Here is a 19,673-nt window from a genome sequence, read left to right on the forward strand (position 1 = left end):
AAGACACAAACTGATATTTAGAATTTCCATAAAACTACATCTCTTTTCACTGTGGCCAGAATATTCTGAATGAATGAAAATGGGAAATAAACTAGGGATGAGAGAAGAACAGAACTAGAGATATTGGATTTAAAGGCAAAGTGGAATACTGCACAGACATAGTCATTCATATCCTAGATCTGCCATATATTAATTATACAACAGTGGATGAGTCAACCCTTTGAAGTATATTTCCCCATCTAAAACATGAGCATACCAACAAATTGTCAAACCTACCTCGCAGAATTGTTGTGAGGAGAGCATTTTGGAGAGCCTAATACAAATAGGAAAAGTTATTCATAATTAAATGTCCCTCTTCTCCAGGAAACAAGAGAAATTAGCTCGGGAACTTCAGGAAAAGAGAATACAGCAGGAACTTGAACGGCAGCGTGAGGAGGAAGAGATGAAAAAGAAAAATAAAAGAAAGCGAGAACCCATCAAAGAAGAACTTACAGTAAAGAAGGCTCTTGGGCAACGACAAGCCTCTCAGATCCAGGTAGCAGCAGATAGGGGAGAGTGAGAGAGAGAGATGATCCCACACTGACGTGGAGAAGGCTAGGGTCCCTGGATCCTTGATCTTGGGCACCCCACTTGCAGCACTCTGGGCTCCCCTTCCCTCCTCTAGCCTCCCAGGCAGGAAGAACATGTCTCTGAGGAAAATTTTCTCTAAGCCTTAAAGTACAATATAATTATGAGCTATTAAAATATGGATCTTTGTTTTCTCAAGGAAAATTCTGGGTAGTGTTAGCTTATTCTTACAGGCAGAATATACCAGCTAGCAAACGGTGTCATTCTGTAAATGCCATCTCATGGCTAGCTGCAGGCTGTTACTAGACTGGCACAATGGTACAATCAAGGCCGCTGGGCCAGTTCATATAGACAAAGGAGTCTGTCCTAAGCGAGGATGGAGCCTGAGGTCAGAGGCTAAAATATCAGGACATTGTAGAACATGTGGGCAAGTTTCAAAAGCTAAGTGAGGCAGATACAAACCTCTCTTTTGTGTTTCCAGTGTACTATGGTTAGCCATTTCACATTTTACATGCTCAAAGAAGCATCCAGGACATGAGAAGAAAATAGTCTTAGAATTAGAAGAGTCTCCAAGAGTGTTTCCACTCCTAAGTTCTCTATGACAGGGATATCAAGCAGAAAACCATAGATTAACCTCCTCTGTGTAATATTATAGTTTTGTATGTTTGGTTAATATTTCCCATTTAATCTGATCGGAAGTGGGGGCACCATCGGGGTTTTGCAGGCTGGGAGTTTGCTGGTTTTCTGGTCTCTCCTTTAACAAGCTCTTGTGAGAATTCATTTCTCTCAAGGTAGCCATTTCTATTTCTAAATGACTCATTTCCTTCAGTTATTTAAAAATTACTTTTGTGTCCCCAGCCCTAAGTCTTCTCCACACTTAGCTAACCACCCCCAGTTCCTTTAGCCAATCCAACTCTTATGCATAGTTTCCATCCCCTCACCTTTTTTAATTTTTTTATTTTATATATGTTCTGGCCCCTGGGAGTTCTTTGGTATCAGACCCCACAGTTCAGAGACATGGATCAGCAGCTTGTTCATAGCTGTGCATCTTAGAGAGCTGTGTGGGAATATAGGAAGTTAGGAGACAGATGGACACACAGCTAATCTGTGTCAGTTCTTAACTAACAGAAAGAACCTGGCCTTGCTGACATGAAGCCCAGCCTTCTGTCTATCATTCGTGTTTGTCATTATCCTTCTATAATGGTGTGCCTAAAATTAGACCCAGGATTCTAGGTGGGAGCTGACCAGTCCCCTGTTCTGAATCCTCTACTAAGTAATACTGCCTAACAAAGACTTATCTATTCATCCATCTGGACTTGGCTCAGTTTATTTTTTTCACCCCAAGTATAGAACTTTCTATCAAAATACATCTTGTTCACAGATTCAGCCCACCCTTCTATCCTGGGTCAAATTAATAAAGGAAAGAAGAATGAAGGGGATATATCCAACATCCCCCCAAAATAATTTATCAGGCTGGCCATCAGATTAACCACCAACATTGAACAACCGATTTAAGCCAATTATTGTCTCTACTAGCTTGATTCTGGTTGGTTTTTTAGTGAGCTTTGAATGAAGACCACTATGGAATGCTTTCCTCCTCAAAACTATTATCTTGGCCCACTTGCTTACATATGGCCTAAGTCACCTATTTGACTGTTAACACCTTGCAATCAGTGAGTTTATTTTGGTTTTATTATCTAGGTATATGCAATGCTTAACAGAATCATGTAAGGTGTATAATAACTCAAAAAAGTGAAATATTATTTTTTTGGTTTTTTAATTCAATTTTTAAAATTTTTACAAAAAATTTATGCATAGATAATTTTCCAGCATTGACAATTGCAAAACTTTTTGTTTCAACTTTTCCCCTCCTTCTCCCCACCCCCTCCCCCTGATGGCAGGTTGACCAATATATGTTAAATATGTTAAAGTATATGTTAAATACAATATATGTATACATATCCTAACAGTTCTTTTTGCTGTACAAAAAGAATTGGACTTTTAAACAGTGTACAATTAGCCTGTGAAGGAAATAAAAAATATAGGCGGACAAAATTAGAGGGATTGGGAATTGTATGTAGTGGTTCATAGTCATCTCCCAGAGTTCTTTCTCTGGGTGTAGCTGGTTCAGTTCATTACTGCTCTATTGGAACTGACTTGGCTCATCTCATTGTTGAAAATGGCCACTTCCATCAGAATACATCCTCATACAGTATCATTGTTGAAGTATATAATGATCTCCTAGTTCTGCTCATTTCACTCAGCATCAGTTCATGTAATTCTTTACAGGCCTTTCTGAAATCATCCTGTTGGTCACTTCTTACAGAACAATAATATTCCATAATAGTGAAATATTAATATTATAACTAATCGATTCTACCCCTTCAACCAAGAGGAGAACTCCAGTTATGATTATGGATGATAGATAATAGGTGTACTGGGCCAGTTCAAACTGGCACTGGAGAACCAATTGTTAAATTTTCAGTGTGAGTATGCCTCAAAAACCAGCAAATGCTACAAATCATGGCTTGCTTTATTGTTTTATTGGTTGTCTAACTTAAGAAAGTGGTAGAGAAAATATTAATAATACAGGCTTCACATAAATGGGTTGTGTTTACATTTCTTTCCCCCTCAGTGGTACCATTTTATTTTGTTCCTTTAGAATCCTAGAACATTATCTGGGAAGCCAAATTCTGCCTAATTCTTCTTTCTGTTGATCTTTTCTCTATCTCCTTCCTGCCCCAGGAATTGATACCATTCTAATTAGCCTTCACAGAAATGGTTTAAATATGTGCTTTGTTTTTCTAGGGCATCAATATAAATGCCAAATCAGATGCCAGGTCAGATGTAGGACTAGAGAGGAAGGGATCAATGAAGGAACAAGTATCCGGTGAGGACAAAAAGGAGGAAAAAAGGAAAAGGAGCAAACAGCAGCTGGGGGAAATGCTTCCCTCACAGACCATGACAGAGCAATTGGAAAGTGAAAGGGATTTATTAAGGGACGCTGAGAAACAGTTAGTCCAGAAGTTCAAAGTCTACGAGATGAACCTGAAGGAAATCCAGCAAATCTTGATGTTCTGGGACCGTAAGCAAGGCATCTGGATTCCCCATGCTGGCACTGAAGATACCCAGCATGAGCCTGAAGAGCAAAGGCAGGCTCCTTCTGGGCGGAAGGGCCGGAAGGACCGGGAGAGGGAACGGCTAGAGAGACTGGAGAAGGAACGGGCTGAAAAGGAGCGCCTAGAGAAGGAAAAGGCTGAGAAGGAGCGCCTAGAGAAGCTCAAGGCTATGGAAGACAAGAGCGATGGGGAGGTGGAGGAAGAAGACCATGAAGGGAAAAAGGACTTTGGAGTGCTCTGCTTGGACTTCCTGCCAACAGTTGAACAGGAGTTCCACTGGAAGCAGATCATGGAGACGGAAAAGCTGCCAAGCATCGAACAGGTAAGAGCATCTCTTATAACCCAGAGAGTAGGGAAGGATCTTATTGTGGCCAGCTGGTCTGCCAGGGAGATCCTCCTCCCAAAGCCAGAAGCTGTCCCACAACATAACCTTCCACTTCTCCTTAGACATCCATTCATTCCCCTAAGCCTTCAGGAAGGAGCATTGCAATAGTTACCGTGTAAACCCAGGTGGCCCAAGGAGCACTATTAATCAAAGCAACCCATTCCTGATTCACAATAAGCTAATTTTGGGTAGACTCTTTGAAGAATAATTGGATTTGGGGCAAGTAAATATAGATCAAGGCTAGCCTTACAGCTAGAGTAGCAGCAATCTGGGTAATGTGGTTTGAGAAGTAACAAAAAGGTCTCCTGCCACAAAGCTCCCTTTCACTCTCCTCCCTTTGGTGTCTGAAATTCTACCATTTGATGTAGATTAAATTTTTTTATGTTTTTAAAAGCTATAGAACTATTAGTTGTTATTCTGTTAGGTTAAAGCATTATATCTCCAGAATTCCTCTATTAAAATGTAGATTTACCCCCCCCCCCCAGGAGTAGACAATAATCAAATAGCTTATCAGATAACTGAACATTCTCCTGGAAAGTTCCTTTAGAAACTTTAGAAACAGATAAGTTTTGAGGGACAAAAGGAGAGATAAATTTGGGCATTGCCACATGAGAACAAAAATGCCATCATATTCAAAGTGAATTAGAGGGAAGTTAACAGAAGGAAAAATAAAATGAAAAGACAGTAGAGATGAAATTTGTCTCCTTTATAATCTCTCCTTGGGTTGATCTTTATGTGAAATACTGTTTTGATCAATGTTTTCTGTTTTTTGCTGTTATTTTTACAGAATTCTTCTAAAATCATTTCCTTGTCTTGGTTTTTACACCTTTCCCTTTACATGCTATGTTAGAAACTAAGAAACTCATTACATAGTATATTGACTATCATTGAGAATAAATAGTTCTTCCCATTTTCTTGACCACAAGCCTCCAAAGTCCAGAATCACAAGTTTAATTGCAAGTGATATTGGAAATCAACTGGTAGACCTCCAAGGTTATTCACCCCCTAGAGCAAAGCTTCTTAAATTCTGGGTCATGGCGCCATATGGAGTCTCATAACTGAATATAGGAGTTGTGAAATTGATTTATTATAAGTCAATGTTTGATATATATATATTTGTATACTTGGAGTATATTTTTTTGAGTTCCAAATTCTTTTTGTTTCTCCTTCCCCTCTTCTTCCCCTTCACCCAGTTAGCTAGCAGTTTGGTATAGATTACACATGTATGAACATGTAAAACATTTTCATATTGGTCATGTTATGAAAGAAAACAGACCCCCCCCCCAAAATAAAGTGAAAAATAGTATGCTTTGATATATATCAGATCTTCCTCTGGAATTGGATAACATTTTTCCTGAGTCCTTTTTGAATCATTGTATTGCTGAAAATAGCACAGTTGGTCATTGTACAATATTACTGTTACCGTGTACAATATTCTCCTGCTTCAGTCTATTTCACATTACATCAGTTCATATAAGTTTTACCAGGTTTTTCTGAAAGCATCCTATTTATCATTTCATATAGCATCTTATTCCATCACAATCATATACCATGAATTGTCCAGCCATTCACCAATTGATAGGCATCCCCTCAATTTCCAATTCTAAGCTACCATAAAAAAAGCTGCTATAAGTATTTTTGTGCAAATAGATCCTTTTTTATCTCCTTGAGATCCAGATTTATTAGTGTTATTTATGAGTCACAGATTAATAGCTTTTCAGGCATATTTCCAAATTATTCTCCAGAATGATTGGATCAGTTCATAATTCTACCAACAGTGCATTAGTGTCCCAATTTGCCCACATTGCCTACAAAACTTACAATTTTCTTTTTCTGTCATGTTATCCCAATCTGATAAGTATGAGGTCATGCTTCAGAGTTATTTTAGTTTTTCATTTCTCTAATCAGTAGAGATTTAGAGTATTTTTTCATATGATTATAGAGATCGTTTTGATGTCTTCAGCTGAAAACTGCCTGTTCATATTCTTTGCCCATTTATCAATTGAGAAATGATTTACGTTCTTATAAACTTAACTGTTTGCTATAAATTTGAGAACTAAGACCATTATCAAACACTTGTTTAAAAATTCCCATTTTTATAGTCATTTTGTAAAAGTTGAGTTTTTTTCGTAATAGTGATCCATTTTCTTTTTCTTGTAATACTCTCCCCTTGACCCATGGCCAAAGCCAGTCCATTCTGGCCACTGGCCCAATAGCCAAGGAAGCAGACAGCTTTTCCCCAAGACCCTCCTAGGACCTAAAGAAAACAAGGTTGGGGCCAAAGCAGGCTTGGACTCAGTGCAAGGTTTTCTTCTAGATGATGGAGATCCTGGACGTTGGGGTCGCGGAGCTGCCCATTCCTCCTCCCACCTTATTCTCAATGATCCCATTCCCACCAAAACGGGTGCCAGTGGTTGTGTCAGACATCCTTAAACATTTCACTTTTGTCGTCCCGGCCGCCGAAGACACAGCCACTTCAGAGGACAAGAAGGAGACAGAGAGCGAAGCTGACGCGTCTACCAGCACCCCCACAGCAAAGGTAAAAATGGGGCCTTCTGCCCTGTTTTCACCTGCTTCAAGTGGGTGGCAACTGGGCCTCCCCTTCCGATAGGTGGGTCCAGGGAGTGAGAGAGGCCATGGGACCACTCTAATGCAGGAGCACCTGCCCTCAGGGGTAAGGGAGGGAAGGCGATGGGGACACAGCTGGGAGCCTCCTGTGGTCACTAATCATTTCTGCCAAATGCTAACTTGGACTGCTTCTCTGCTCCTGAAGTACTACTAAGGCTGTCAGCATCCTCCGATTTCTGTTTCTCAGCCCTGGTTACAACTCTGCTCATGAGTTAGCAAAAAGCATAAAATAAAAATATCTGTTTGGAGAGAAAACACAAATCTCCCAAGCACTTTACTGGAATCCTCCACCCCGCCCCAGTGCTGGAGTTGCCTGCCAGGTCACCTAGTGTTTCTGTGACCCAATTTAATTTTTTTTATTAGTATAAGAGTACTTCCCCCAGATAATAACAAAAAAGTTCAATTCTTGCCTCTGGACTCCTGCTGCTGCGATTGTTTTCCATAGATAAAAATTCCATAGGAAGTGGTAGGAAACCATATCTGTTTCTATATCCATTTCTCACTTTTCAGTAGCAGTAGCTTTTTCCTATTTTCCTGCTTTGCTAGGGAAGAGAAGCTGGACCCTTGATTTCATCAACTCCCAAGTGAGGAGACTCCTTTTACCAATGCAGGACAGCCCTTTTTCTATAACTCAGAGAGATGCCCTATGCATTAATGAGTTAGATGACTTACCCAGGGATCTCTTTTCTTTATTTACTGTATCTTGTCCCTATCCTTATCTTTTGTTCTAATTTTACTTTAATCAATTTTTATGTAAGAAATCATTAATCTGACTGTGTAAATATTTGATTCAGACATGGCTCCCACATTAGTAATCAATAGTTTCCTATTCATTATAAACTAGCCAGTTTTCTTCTTTGTGTTATTTGTTTATTTATTTTGGTGCTTGTCATTTCTAATGCACCCTGATACTTTTCTTGAAGGAAATTTTCATCATACATAATGTCCCAGATTTAATAGCTTTAATAAATTTTAATTGTTTAAAATAACACTGAGATTCCTGGAACACACTATTTATATACACACATATAATTATATCTAATTTCACTTGAAATATGTATGTGTATATTGTGTGTGTATTTCATTTGGCAATCTCATCAATTCTCATGGCTTCAATTTTCTTCTTTACGCTGATGATTCTCAAATCTACTTATCCAGCCCTTACATCTCAACTGACCTCCAGTATCACATGTCCAACTGGTTATTAAACTGGACTTCCAAAACCAAGCTCGTTATCTTGAATTGTTGAAGGCAATGCCGTTTTCCTAAGCCCCCAGATTCACCAATTAGGAGTCATCCTGGACTCCTCACCCTCCATGTTCAAACTAACTTGGTCACATCTCTTCACCTCAGACAATGGTGCTGCCCTGATCTGGGTCTTGCCACCTCAGGCTTGGACTATTGCAGTAGCCTTCGGAGGGAAGGGCAGGGCGTATTCTGCCTAGGAGGGTCCTCCTTCCTCAAGCCCATACCCCAGTCCAATTTGTCCTCCATTCAGCTACCAAGGTGATTTTCCTAAATCACTACTAAGTAAAGTTCAGTGACTTCCTATAACCTCCAGGACCAAATATAAATCCTCTGGCATTCAGAGCCTTTGATAAACACGCATACACACACATCCCTTTCCAGTTTTTTTCCTACCTTATTCCTTGACATATATTCTTTGAGAGTCTTCCAGATTACTAAGTAAGGAGAATAGGGTTTGAACCCAGCTGCAGCCCAGCACCCTCTTTACCTTGATGGGTAATTACTTTGATCTTTCCATGTCCTGGTCCTTTCTGAGCTTAAGCTCCATATGGCATTTTTCCGTCCCAAGTAACAAGTTACTAAAGTAATCACTGAGCATCTTCCTTGGTGGAAAAGGCGCCAAGTGCCCTGAATGTATCCTCAAGGTCCCAGCGGCTGAAGGGTAGGATCCTGCCTTTCACTAAGACCCCCTCAGCCCTGTGGATCTGTTCATCCGAGGTGCTCAGCAGCAGCAGACAATGCATTATTTGAAGGTTTCCTGCATCTTGCTTTTTTTTTTTTTTTTTGTCTTGTTTTAAATTGCTGTTCTTCCTTTGAGACACAAGAAGAGCAGATCATAACAAGTAAAGGTCGCTCAAGACTGAAAGATAAAGGCGAAACTCTTCGAGAATCCACCAAGGAAAAGCGCACACGGGCAGGGACCAGCAAGAAGATGCCTCAGGTTCTGCCAGTGCCGTCCATCACCCCCCTGACAGGCTTGGACCAGAGCACCTTTACCACCCGGCAGGTGCAGGAGAAAATCATGAGGTGGGCCGCCACACTAAGGAAACATTGAAATTCCCAGAGTGGTGAACGTCACACCCCTGCACCTAGTGGGGCAGCACAGCTGGACTGGGGGGATCCTCTCAGAGTGCCATGGGATCGGTGAGGGATCCAATGGGGTCTGGGGGAGCCCATAAAAACACTCAAACCAATTCAACAAGTGCAGATTGAATACCTATACTTTGTGAGGCTCAGGGAGGAACAAAAATAGTGACAACCACTGGGATTTTAGAGCTCTTTGGGGCCAACTGGACAAATGGTGGATACCATTATTAACCCCATTTTATAGACAAGGAAACTGTGGCAAGCAGAAGTTAATGGATTCATCAGGGTCATATAGCTAGTAAAAGTCTGAAGTGGGCTGGGAACTCAAATATTCCTGACTCTAGGTCCACTGCTCTATTATAGTCCCACCTAATTGACTACTTAGTGTCCCTGGCACTCTGGACAAGTCACTCTCTTTGAGTTTCCATTTCCATGTCCTTATCTAGAAAAGAGAAACAAAAATACTTGCGATCCTTACCTCACAGGATTGTTATGAGAAAAGCACTTTCTGAATGATAAAGCTATTTATAAGCATCGATTACTATCAGCCTTGTTCTTTAACATAGTTGTTCTGTACCTGTACTACCATGTCATTGTACGACTTTGCCATTGTCCAAGTTAGTCTGGACTTATCGCTCCTGCCAGATTCCAGCTACATCCAGCCAATAAGAAGGAGATCCGTTCTGTAAAATCTGCTCGGTCATTTCCAGGTTGAACAATTTCCGTTGGATCGTCCCAGCCCTTGGAGAAGTGGTGCTCCGGGTACACTTCTCCTCCAATGAGACTGGGATCTTTGACCAGACCTTCAACTTTGAGGTCCTTGGAACTCGCCGCCAGTATCAACTCTACTGCCGGGGAATTTGCACGTACCCTTCCATCTCCCGTGATATCAGGTCAGTAGAAGGCATCTGAATATTGATTTTGGTATCTTCTGGAGATCACAGGTTAGATGATCCTGGCTTGTGGAAGGAGCACAGGAAGCACATTTACAATTCTAGTGGCTTAGCCAAGGAACAAGATTGGAAGGAAAGCATAAAGATTCTCAAGTCTTTTATTTTTTTTTAAAGCCATGGGTGCAAGAATATGGATGTCATCAATAAAACTCAAAGGTCTTGACAATTGGGACTTCATCTCTTTATACTCCTAACGTCCTCAAGAGAGGACTATAAGAGTTCAAAGATAAACATAGAATTAATTAGGTTTTAACTGTGCATAAAACTGTGCAGTAGATTATTTAATGAGACCATCAAACTGAATATAAATTAATCAAGAGACAATCACAACTCTTTTTTGAGTAAGAAGGCCTTACTTATGGACACAAAAATTAAATGCAGGGCTTACCCCAAGAGCCAAGTGGAAATGATAAGTGATTTTCATTTAGACATCTTTCTCTGAGATAGCATAGTGTTGTGGAAGACCACAGGACACAGGAATCGGGATACTTGATTAACTAGACCTATCTTTTCCACTAAGGAAGGCACTGTGCTAAGTGCTCTACAACTATTATCTGATTGGATTCTAACAATGATCTTGGGAAAGAGGGGCTTCTTACACTTGAGGAAACCGAGCAGCCAAGGGTGAAATGACTTATTGCCCAGGATCACCTCCCAGTCACAGTCTTGGGCCATAGGACTTCCCACCTCACTGCCTACTTAGCCTCCCTGCATTCTGGACAAGTCACTCTCTTTGAGTTTCCGTTTCTGTGTCCTTATCTAGAAAAGAGAAACAAAAATGCTTACAATCCTTACCTTGCAGGATTGTTATGAAAAAAAGTACTTTTTGAATAATAAAGCAATTTCTTAGCATTGATTATTATCAGATGTCAGCTCCAGCTACCCAGCTGCCTATCTTTGTGAGCTCATATAAGTTACTTAAGTTCTCCAGGTCTTATTTTCCTCCCCTAGAAGATGAATCTCTAAACTTTGCTCAAGGACTAATATTCCCTGATTCTGACTTACCATTAGGGTGGTGTTTCCTCACTGGAAAAAGGAAGCAAAACCTGAAGAGATTATCTGTAAGAAATATATAATGAATCAGGAGATGTTCCACTTCGGGCCGTTGCTCTGTGGGAAATCCAGAGACAAGTAGGTATCCCATTCACCAAGAAGATCATGGGTTTTGGGGGTTCATTTCTTTAACAGTAGAGCTGTTTAATATCCTGTCAGTGGTTTTTGGCTTTTTTCAAAGTGGGTATGCTTATTTCCCAGTGTCAGCAAATGCTGGGAAGCTGTTTGGGTGGGGAGAAGGTGGCCCACCGTGTTCCCGGAACGTGCTCCTGATGGTGGGGCCAGCCCTCCTGGGTTCCAAGACTGATGAGTGTCTGTTCGCTCCTTCCCCACTGTGCACACACACGGACTCTCCTTTTGGCATGTGCGGATGGCACAGACTTGCCCCATGGCCTGTTCTCTTTAGGGTTCGCATTTTCTGGCAGCTGACAGCTGGGCACTAAGGCTGGTAGATTGATGTTTCCTGGCTATGGAGCCTGCTTAATGGTCTGGCCCCAATAGCAGTCCTGCCCAGCTCTGCTTTGAGCAATCATAAGACAGTCAAGGAACCCCAAAGCTTCCAGCGTAACTAAGGCCTGTGAATTTCCCCAGAACTACAGGGTCATTCTGCAAGGCAATGTAAACTCAACTTGCAGATTATTTAATTTGATTTAAAAAGTATATTAATCTGGCCAAATATATTGATCCATGTTCAAGTTGTTAATCACAGGGTATTGGAAATAATTACACCAAAAAAGATATTTACTCCATAACGCAGAAGAAAAGTGGAAATCCAGCTTAACCCACTCCCACTAACTTCAGCAGTTAGCCTCAAGCCTGAGCTTTCTGCCCCTGAGGGTCTCCTGCAAGCTTCCCAGATGGCATAAGGCCCTGGCCAATAAGCAGCCCTGAGCTGTCCTGTTTTGTTTTGTTTCACAGAGTCCAGTTCCCAAGGGTAAATGAGTAGATTCAGTCCTCTGAGTAGGCTATTAATTTTCTCACTCTTTCAATCACTCCAAAAGCTGCCTTCCCTAAGTTAACCAAAGGACTCTGATGAAAGACTTGATGAAAGAACATTTCTTTTGGACAGTATGTTTAGAAGACCCAATTTGCTGTAGGTCTCCACCTACAGCAAGTATGGTCATCTTTGCCTACCCCATGAGTCCACCAGGGTCAGGCAGGCGAGTTCAGTCTTGGAGACATTAATAATTAAGTGATTTTTCCAAGTGCACCCAAACAACACATTTCCTGTTTGACAACAATTGAATTTAGCCCTCTTCTGAGATACCTGACTGCTAGAAAACAACCAGAAAATATTCTGAGCATAAACACGCGTTAGAAAACATATCAGTACATAAATGGGACTTGGATCAAAGTCCAGTAGCAAGGAAAACTGTTTCATTGGATCTGTAGGGATGTCCCAATGGTGCTGATGGAGCTGGGGCCTCCTCGGTGAAGGCAGCATACACTCATACTCTTGTACATATTTTCCTGTCACTCGGTGAGACTGAGAATCACCTGCAAATGTCTGTTAAATGATTCATTTTAATTTTCCCAGCAGATGGTAAGTAGCAGATGTTTACGGAGGTCTGTACCAGGCCTTAAGTTAGTGAGTCAATAGCCCCGCTTCTTGCAGACTAATCTGAGGACCACCAGTCACACAGAGTCCTTTTCTGCCTTGTCAGGTACAAGGCAATCCAGTTCCCAGACAACATGGAGAAGCTAACCATCCTGAACAATTCCCCGCTACCAGCAGAGGTGACCTTCTTTTTCCAGAACGATGTCAAAGCCAACACCTACATCTTGGACCCTCCCATCATGAACCTAAAACCCAACGAGAAGCAGGTAAGAAAGCCCCGGGACGGCTGCCCAAGGAGCTGGGAAGCCTGGCCCCTTACTCCTCTGTCCCCTCAGATCCTGTCCGTGTGGGCGTACCCAACCTCTGTGGGTGTCTTTGATGACACCATTGTCTGCTGCATCAAGGAGAACCCAGAGCCCGCCATCTTCAGAATCACTTGCCAGGGAATCCGGCCAGAGCTGGAGCTGGACCACAAGCAGCTGCACTTCGAGAAGCTGTTGCTCCACAGGTCAGATGTCCCATAACCCCAAAGCCTCAGGGTCCCTGCTGTGGAGCCCTGGAACTATCCCTTGCCTCTGGCTCTCTTGGGGACAATGCAATCTGACAGTAAGATTACTGCTAGCAAAAAAAATAAAATAAAAATGCAGCTACTTTGGACACTCTCTAGATAAATGACCTTAGTGAGAGATGGTTTAATGTCTCTGCACCCTGGCTACAGGATACCAATGGAAGGCAACAGCATCCTAGGCTGCCTCGGTTTCCCCATCTATAACAGCGAATTGTTGGGTCCAGGATGCCCAGAAACTCAGGGCAGTTTTGACCACAGGAGCAGATCTGGGATTTGGAGCGGGAAGGAAGTCCCCAGCCCCCAGCTCTGGAAGGTTCTCCAGACCACTGCACCATGCTGCCAGTCAATAAGCATTTATTGAGTACTTGCTATATGTGATGTGGGGCAGCTCAAGGGGTGCCATTGTGCACAGAGCACCAGGCTTGGAGTAAAGAAGGCTCATCCTTCTGAGTTCAAATCCAATTTCAGACACTAATTAGCTGTGTGACCCTGGGCTGGTCACTTCACCTTGTCTTCCTCAGTTTCCCCATCTGCAGAATGAGCTGGAGAAGGAAATGGCAAACCCCTCCAGTATCTTTTCCAAGAAAACCCCAAATGGGGTCAAGAAGACATAACTGGAAAATGTCTGAACACCAATAATGTACACGGCACTGAGGGCTCTTGAGGGAACCATGTCACATCTAATGGGGAGGCAACAAGCTCACTATAGGATAAAATGGAAATACTCCACAAAGAGAAGGCGCCAGGCTTAGAGGGATTGGGTAAAGCCGCCTTCAGAAGCTCCTTTGCCCTTCTTGTCTTCTTGATCCCTAATTGAGCTGCTACCTGAGGGCTGGTCTTTTCAAATAGGCATTTTCCTATTCATGGTGGTATGATTTGATGGGCACTGGGCCGGCTTCCATGCCCCCTCACACGGCCTGAAGGGTCACCATTAGTGTCATTACTTTGGACCTCGAAAGCTTCTCCTTCCTCAGAGTGCTCTCCTTATTCTTCAGTCATTTTTCAATTGTGTCCATCTTTTCATGACCCTATTTAGGATTTTTATGGACAAAGATACTAAGTGGCTTGCCATTTCCTTCTCCAGTTCATTTTACAAATCTGGAAACTGAGTAAAGTGACTTGCCAGTGTCTGTGGCTGGATTTGAACTCAGAGGCTGGGTGCTCTGTGGGGCCCCCACTGCCCATCAGCACACCCTACTTGACTGTAACGGCCTCTTCTCCCCACTCCTGCAGGTGCAAGATTAGTTAACCAAGGAGCTGAGAACAAGACTTAGAGGAAAGGGACCCAGAATGGATGCTGGGGTGGGATGGGATGCGGGGAGCCTTCCCATGCAGTATCATGGGGGTAGCCCCAAAGAGAAGCGTCATAGGCAGGTAGAATTCCCAATGCACCTCAAACTCAGCAGGTCCAATGCAGAGCTCATTCTCCTTCCCTCCAGCTCCCCTCTTAGCATCATTTCACATGAGGGTCTCCCCCCCCCCTCAGTTCTCCTCTCCAGCCTTAGCCACCTGGATATCTGACCCTGTTATGCCTTTGCTTTGTAAACCCAAGAGGCTCCTTTTGGGCTCTAGGATTGAATATCAAGTCCCCATTCAACATTCAGGACCTTCTATAGTCCGACTCCTTCCTTCGTACCTTTGCCATCTTCCTGTTCCCCTCTGCTCAGACCCAGCTACCTGCCCTTCTGATGGAGCTCTCCCCAATACTCTCCTACAAATTCTGGTCCTTCTCCCAGACTGCCCACCCACCCCATGGCTGGAGTGCTCTGCCTCTACTTCTGGATCCCTTCCCCACTCAGTGCAAATTCAGCCTTCTCCATGAGGACTTGGTGCTCCCCCCTTCTGTTACCACCCATGTACACCCCAGAGGGTTTGCTTTGTGCTCCCCCCTTTCTATGGCCACCCACATACGCTGCCTGGTCATATGCTCACTGAACGTGCTCTAGGAGCAGAGGGCCTCCATAGCCCCGACCCTTCCAAGGCACACACTAAATCTAAGCTTGCTGACCGGTGGCTGGACTTCGGTCCTCCACAGAGAACAGGGAGCAGCGTCCCTGACCGTGACGAGAATCTTGTGGTCTCTGCAGGAGAGAGACCAAGGTGATTTTCTTGCGGAATATCACGGCACTGCCCGTGGCCTGGAGGGTCGGCAGTCTGGAGCACCTTGGGGAGGACTTCAGCATCTCCAAAGTGCAGGGGATCATCCAGCCTGGCAGCGAGTACAGCCTGCAGATCCACTTCCAGCCCACCAAGGCCGTCAACATCAAGAAGGCGATCCGGCTAGAGGTGAGCCTAGCCTCTGGAGCCATGAATAGCACCAGCCCAGTGGCTCTGTCAGAGGCTGCATGTGGGTTCTCTAGAAATATTTCTTCATCTCTCAGTTTTTAACAATTTGCTTTGAAATGGTAAAAGATCATTCCCACCCACCCCCATACTCTCTTCAGCCCCATGTAATGTGAAGGGTCAAAGGCTAATCAGATACATGGTGATAATAAAAAATACATGTCTAATATAGCTTATACTAGACATGGCGTCCCAAACCCTGACCTTAAATAAGCACTTAGAGCTGCATGAAGATTCAACAACATCATTGAAAACAATTTTGCATGATTTCTTTGAGCCTTATTCCAGCCCCATTAGGAAGGTATTGCCACTACTTTTGTCCCCATTTTACAGATAAGGAAACTCTCCAACTGAAGTTCATTGATTAGTCCAGGGCCACATATCTAGTGAATTGCAAAGGCAGAATTTGAGCCCGGGTCTTTGACTTTCAAGTCCAGAATCCCAGAGCTACTGGGTGGTGAGCAAGGGATGTAGAAAGAATGGGGATGATGGGTTCGTGCTGATTCGGGGGGGATCATGCAGAGGTGATGGGATGGGACAGTCTGCTGGATGTTGAAAAGATCATGGTGGGTGTGTGTGGGTGTGGGTGTGGGTGTGTGGGTGTGAGAGAGAGAGACAGACAGAGAGAGAGAGAGAGACATCAGACAGACAGACAGACAGACAGAGAAAGAAAGAAAAGAAAAAAGAAAAGAAAAAAGAAAAGAAAAGGAGAGGAGAGGAGAAAAGAGGGATAGAGGGAGGGAGGAGAGGAGAGAAAGGAGGAAAGAGACACAAACAGAAAATAAAGAGACATAGGAGAGAGAGGAGGGAGGAAAAGAAGGGAAGAGACACACAGAGAAAAAGATGAGAATATTTGTGGGCCTGCTTGAAATTATGCAGTAGCCCAATCCTCTGAAGGAGGAGAGTTATATGGTCTAAGAGCAATCTGGAAACATGATTTTTCTTCTGGGGGATTTTACCTTTATCAAGTAAAGAATTTTTGTCCTTTTTTGGAGAGAAAGAGAAACATTCCAAGCTGGACCTCGATGAGCTCTGGGCTTAGCCAGAAGCCCCCTCCGGCTCTCCACTTTGGCCTGTGGCCACCCTATTTTGCGGCTGTGTGCCCTGGCATCCAGGGTGTCTGAGCTGAAGTTGGGCCGACCTGGCTCTGAATGCTCTCTGACACTTAGTACTTGTATCCATCACCTTGAGCAAGACTTTCATCTCTCAAATTTCCTCATTTATAAACCAGAGGTGATCGAATATGTTTTACCACCTGGAGAGAAAGCGTGTCGTAAACCTTAAAAGATTTATGAATGTAGCCCCGCTCTGGGGTCACCCTCAGTTATCCCCACGAGGTAGTTGATTACTTCTCTGAGGGTCCTGGGGTAACCCTGGATAGGAGCTCTGGTTCCCAAGCATATGTGGCCTAAGGGTCAACGCAACAGCAGCTTGTTCCTGGAGTTTCTAGTTGTCAGTCTTCTCTAGTACAAGAGGTCCCCCTCCCTCCCTCCCTGGTCTCTGTTCTCTGCATGGCTCTCTCAGCCCCAGGGATCCCCTCTTTTCTCCCTTTGCCATCACGACATCACCCCATTCACTTCTGGATGCCTCGTCTCCCACTGGTCCTTATCAAGTCACTGTGGGGGAGAGAGGGAGAGAGAGGAAGAAAAGCTGTCCCTAATCACACACACACACACACACACACACGAATTTCCTTTTGAATCTGGATTCTAGTATCACTGTCTGATCTCACATTAATGATTTCTAAACATTAGAGTTCAAGGGGCTTGAGATGTTTAGCCCAGAAAAGAGACAATGTAGAAGGGGCTTGATCACTGTATCCACATATGGAGAATGTCACATGGAAGAGAGATTATATTTTCTCTGAGTAGTAAGAGAGTGATTAGTGAATTAAGATCAGGGAGTAGAAGCAGCCAGGAGATGGATCTCAGTTCGTGATGAAGAAAAGCTTTCCATATTAAGTAATGCCATCCAACAACATAATAGAAGCTGTAATGTTATGGTCAGGCAGAGGCTAGGTGACCCCTGCAGTCAGGGGAATCATCAAGCGAGTCATAGAGGCATGGGGGGGCGGGGAGTGGAATTAAATGACCTCTGGCTCCTCTTCCAATTCAGCGATATTGTTATTCTAAAACTACAAATCACTCCATTTTTCTGTGCTTTGGAGCTCCATTTAATATTTTATAAAAGGAAATGTTGGAATGATTTAGCTTCAATAGGACTTTATCTCTGTGGATTTTATTTATTCCTGCTATTTCCCTGGATGTTTCCCATGAAAACCAAACCTTCTCCTCCTGTGCTCAGCTTTGGGCAACCAGTTTCCAGGTAGAATGGCTTTGGGAGAGTGAAGAAATCTGTCACCCATTGCTCCCTAATGCTCCCTTTGCTCAGTAGAGTTCCTAGGGAAGGTTGGAATGAGTTTGGCTCCCAGCCCTATATTAGGAGGCAGGAGACGAGGAGACAATAATGGTGATGTCAAGGGCAGGGTGGTCGGCCACGAATCAGCCCTTCATTAGCCAAGGAGCTTTTCTTTCTGTGACAGGTTTTAGATGCCGAGTACCTCATTGGAGTTGTTCAGATTGAAAACATCCAGATCTTTGCGGAATCCTATGACATTGCATTGGACATCACTTTCCCCAAAGGTACATCTGCTCCTTCAAGCCAAGGGCATTTCCTTCACCACTGGGGTTTGAGCTTTCCTACGCCATCTTTGTAGGGAGGCTCCCTGATGGGGGTCAGTGCTCAGAGCCGAAGCTCAGAATGGTCCTGCTGCCAGACTGTGGGGGGTCACGGCGACCATCACTACCATCACACCCTTCCAGACCAGCAACCACAACTCGCGGCTCCGAGGCTGGTCAGACCTCCCTGACCAACCCCTCTGAATACCCAGATATGCGTGTAGTAATCACCTCCATAATGCTCTGGGTATGACACAGTATTTCTAAAATAGCTTTGCAAGTCTAAGGGAAGATGTCACCTGGAGCAGCACGGGGACTGCTTCTCTAGCTTGAGGTCACAGTATCATGGTCACAGAAACCAGAGCTTCAGAGCCCTTTCTGCACAATTAATTGATAGCAACTGCTTTCTCGGCCTTATCTCGGTGTGTTTCTCTTGTCTCTGTGTCTAAATCTCTGTCTCTCTGACTCTCAATATATGTGTATATATCTCTGTCTCTGTGTCTGTCTCTCTGTCTCTGTCTCTGTGTTTCTGTGTCTCTATGTATGTGTGCATATCTCTGTCTCTGTGTCTGTCTCTCTGTCTCTGTGTTTCTCTGTCTCTATGTATGTGTGCATATCTCTCTCTGTCTCTGTGTCTCTCTCTGTCTCTGTCTCTGTGTTTCTGTGTCTCTATGTATGTGTGCATATCTCTGTCTCTGTGTCTGTCTCTCTGTGTTTCTCTGTCTCTATGTATGTATGCATATCTCTCTCTGTCTCTGTGTCTCTCTCTGTCTCTGTCTCTGTGTTTCTGTGTCTCTATGTATGTGTGCATATCTCTCTCTGTCTCTCTGTCTCTGTCTCTGTGTTTCTCTGTCCCTATGTAGGTGTGTGTTTCTCTTGTCTCTGTGTCTATCTCTCTGTCTCTCGATATATATGTGTTTATCTTTCTGCGTTTCTCTGTCTCTACGTATGTGTACATATCTCTCTCTGTCTCTGTGTCTGTTGGCCTCCTCTGTGTCTTTGTCTCTTTCCAATCTCCTTTCCTGTTGTTAGCAGGCAATGAAGGAGCCTTGGATTTTGGTGTGGTTCGAGTGATGGAAGAAGTCAAACAGTTTCTGTCACTGAAGAACAAAGGAAAATATGAAATTGCCTTCAGGTAACGTTGCATGATTAAGGCAGAGATTTGGGTTGTCTGGTTGGGTTCTGAAGTGCTGCCTCTGGTGGAGCCCATGGTACAGGGGCAGCATTGCTACTTCAGGGTTATAGCCCTTAGAATATTCAAATAATACAGAGAACACAAGAGTGATCCTCGATATTCTCTCACTATGACCTCAGACCTTAAATCACTTTATAGGTGAGTCTCCATTGGTGCAAATAAAGAATCCCTTTAAAGTGGTTGAATTACCTGAATGTGCACAGCATGTTGCCATTGAGCAAGGAGTTAACTTGTTTTATATCATTATAACCCCAAACAGCCCAAATTTGATGACCCACAACCACTTCAGAAA

General features: G+C 43.5%; 1 protein-coding gene across 1 annotated transcript in view; it reads left to right on the plus strand.

Moving 5' to 3' along the window:
- Positions 1–19,673, plus strand: part of HYDIN (HYDIN axonemal central pair apparatus protein) — a 414,007-nt gene that overhangs the window by 312,037 nt on the left and 82,297 nt on the right. Inside the window, 11 exon segments of the mRNA XM_074285934.1 lie at positions 364–535; positions 3,376–4,008; positions 6,389–6,610; positions 8,765–8,973; positions 9,744–9,926; positions 10,998–11,117; positions 12,704–12,863; positions 12,933–13,105; positions 15,253–15,451; positions 18,051–18,150; positions 19,219–19,321. Coding sequence (XP_074142035.1) covers positions 364–535; positions 3,376–4,008; positions 6,389–6,610; positions 8,765–8,973; positions 9,744–9,926; positions 10,998–11,117; positions 12,704–12,863; positions 12,933–13,105; positions 15,253–15,451; positions 18,051–18,150; positions 19,219–19,321 — 2,274 coding nt within the window.

This window comes from Sminthopsis crassicaudata, chromosome 2 (assembly GCF_048593235.1).
Source record: "Sminthopsis crassicaudata isolate SCR6 chromosome 2, ASM4859323v1, whole genome shotgun sequence".
In the NCBI taxonomy this organism is placed as follows: domain Eukaryota; kingdom Metazoa; phylum Chordata; class Mammalia; order Dasyuromorphia; family Dasyuridae; genus Sminthopsis; species Sminthopsis crassicaudata.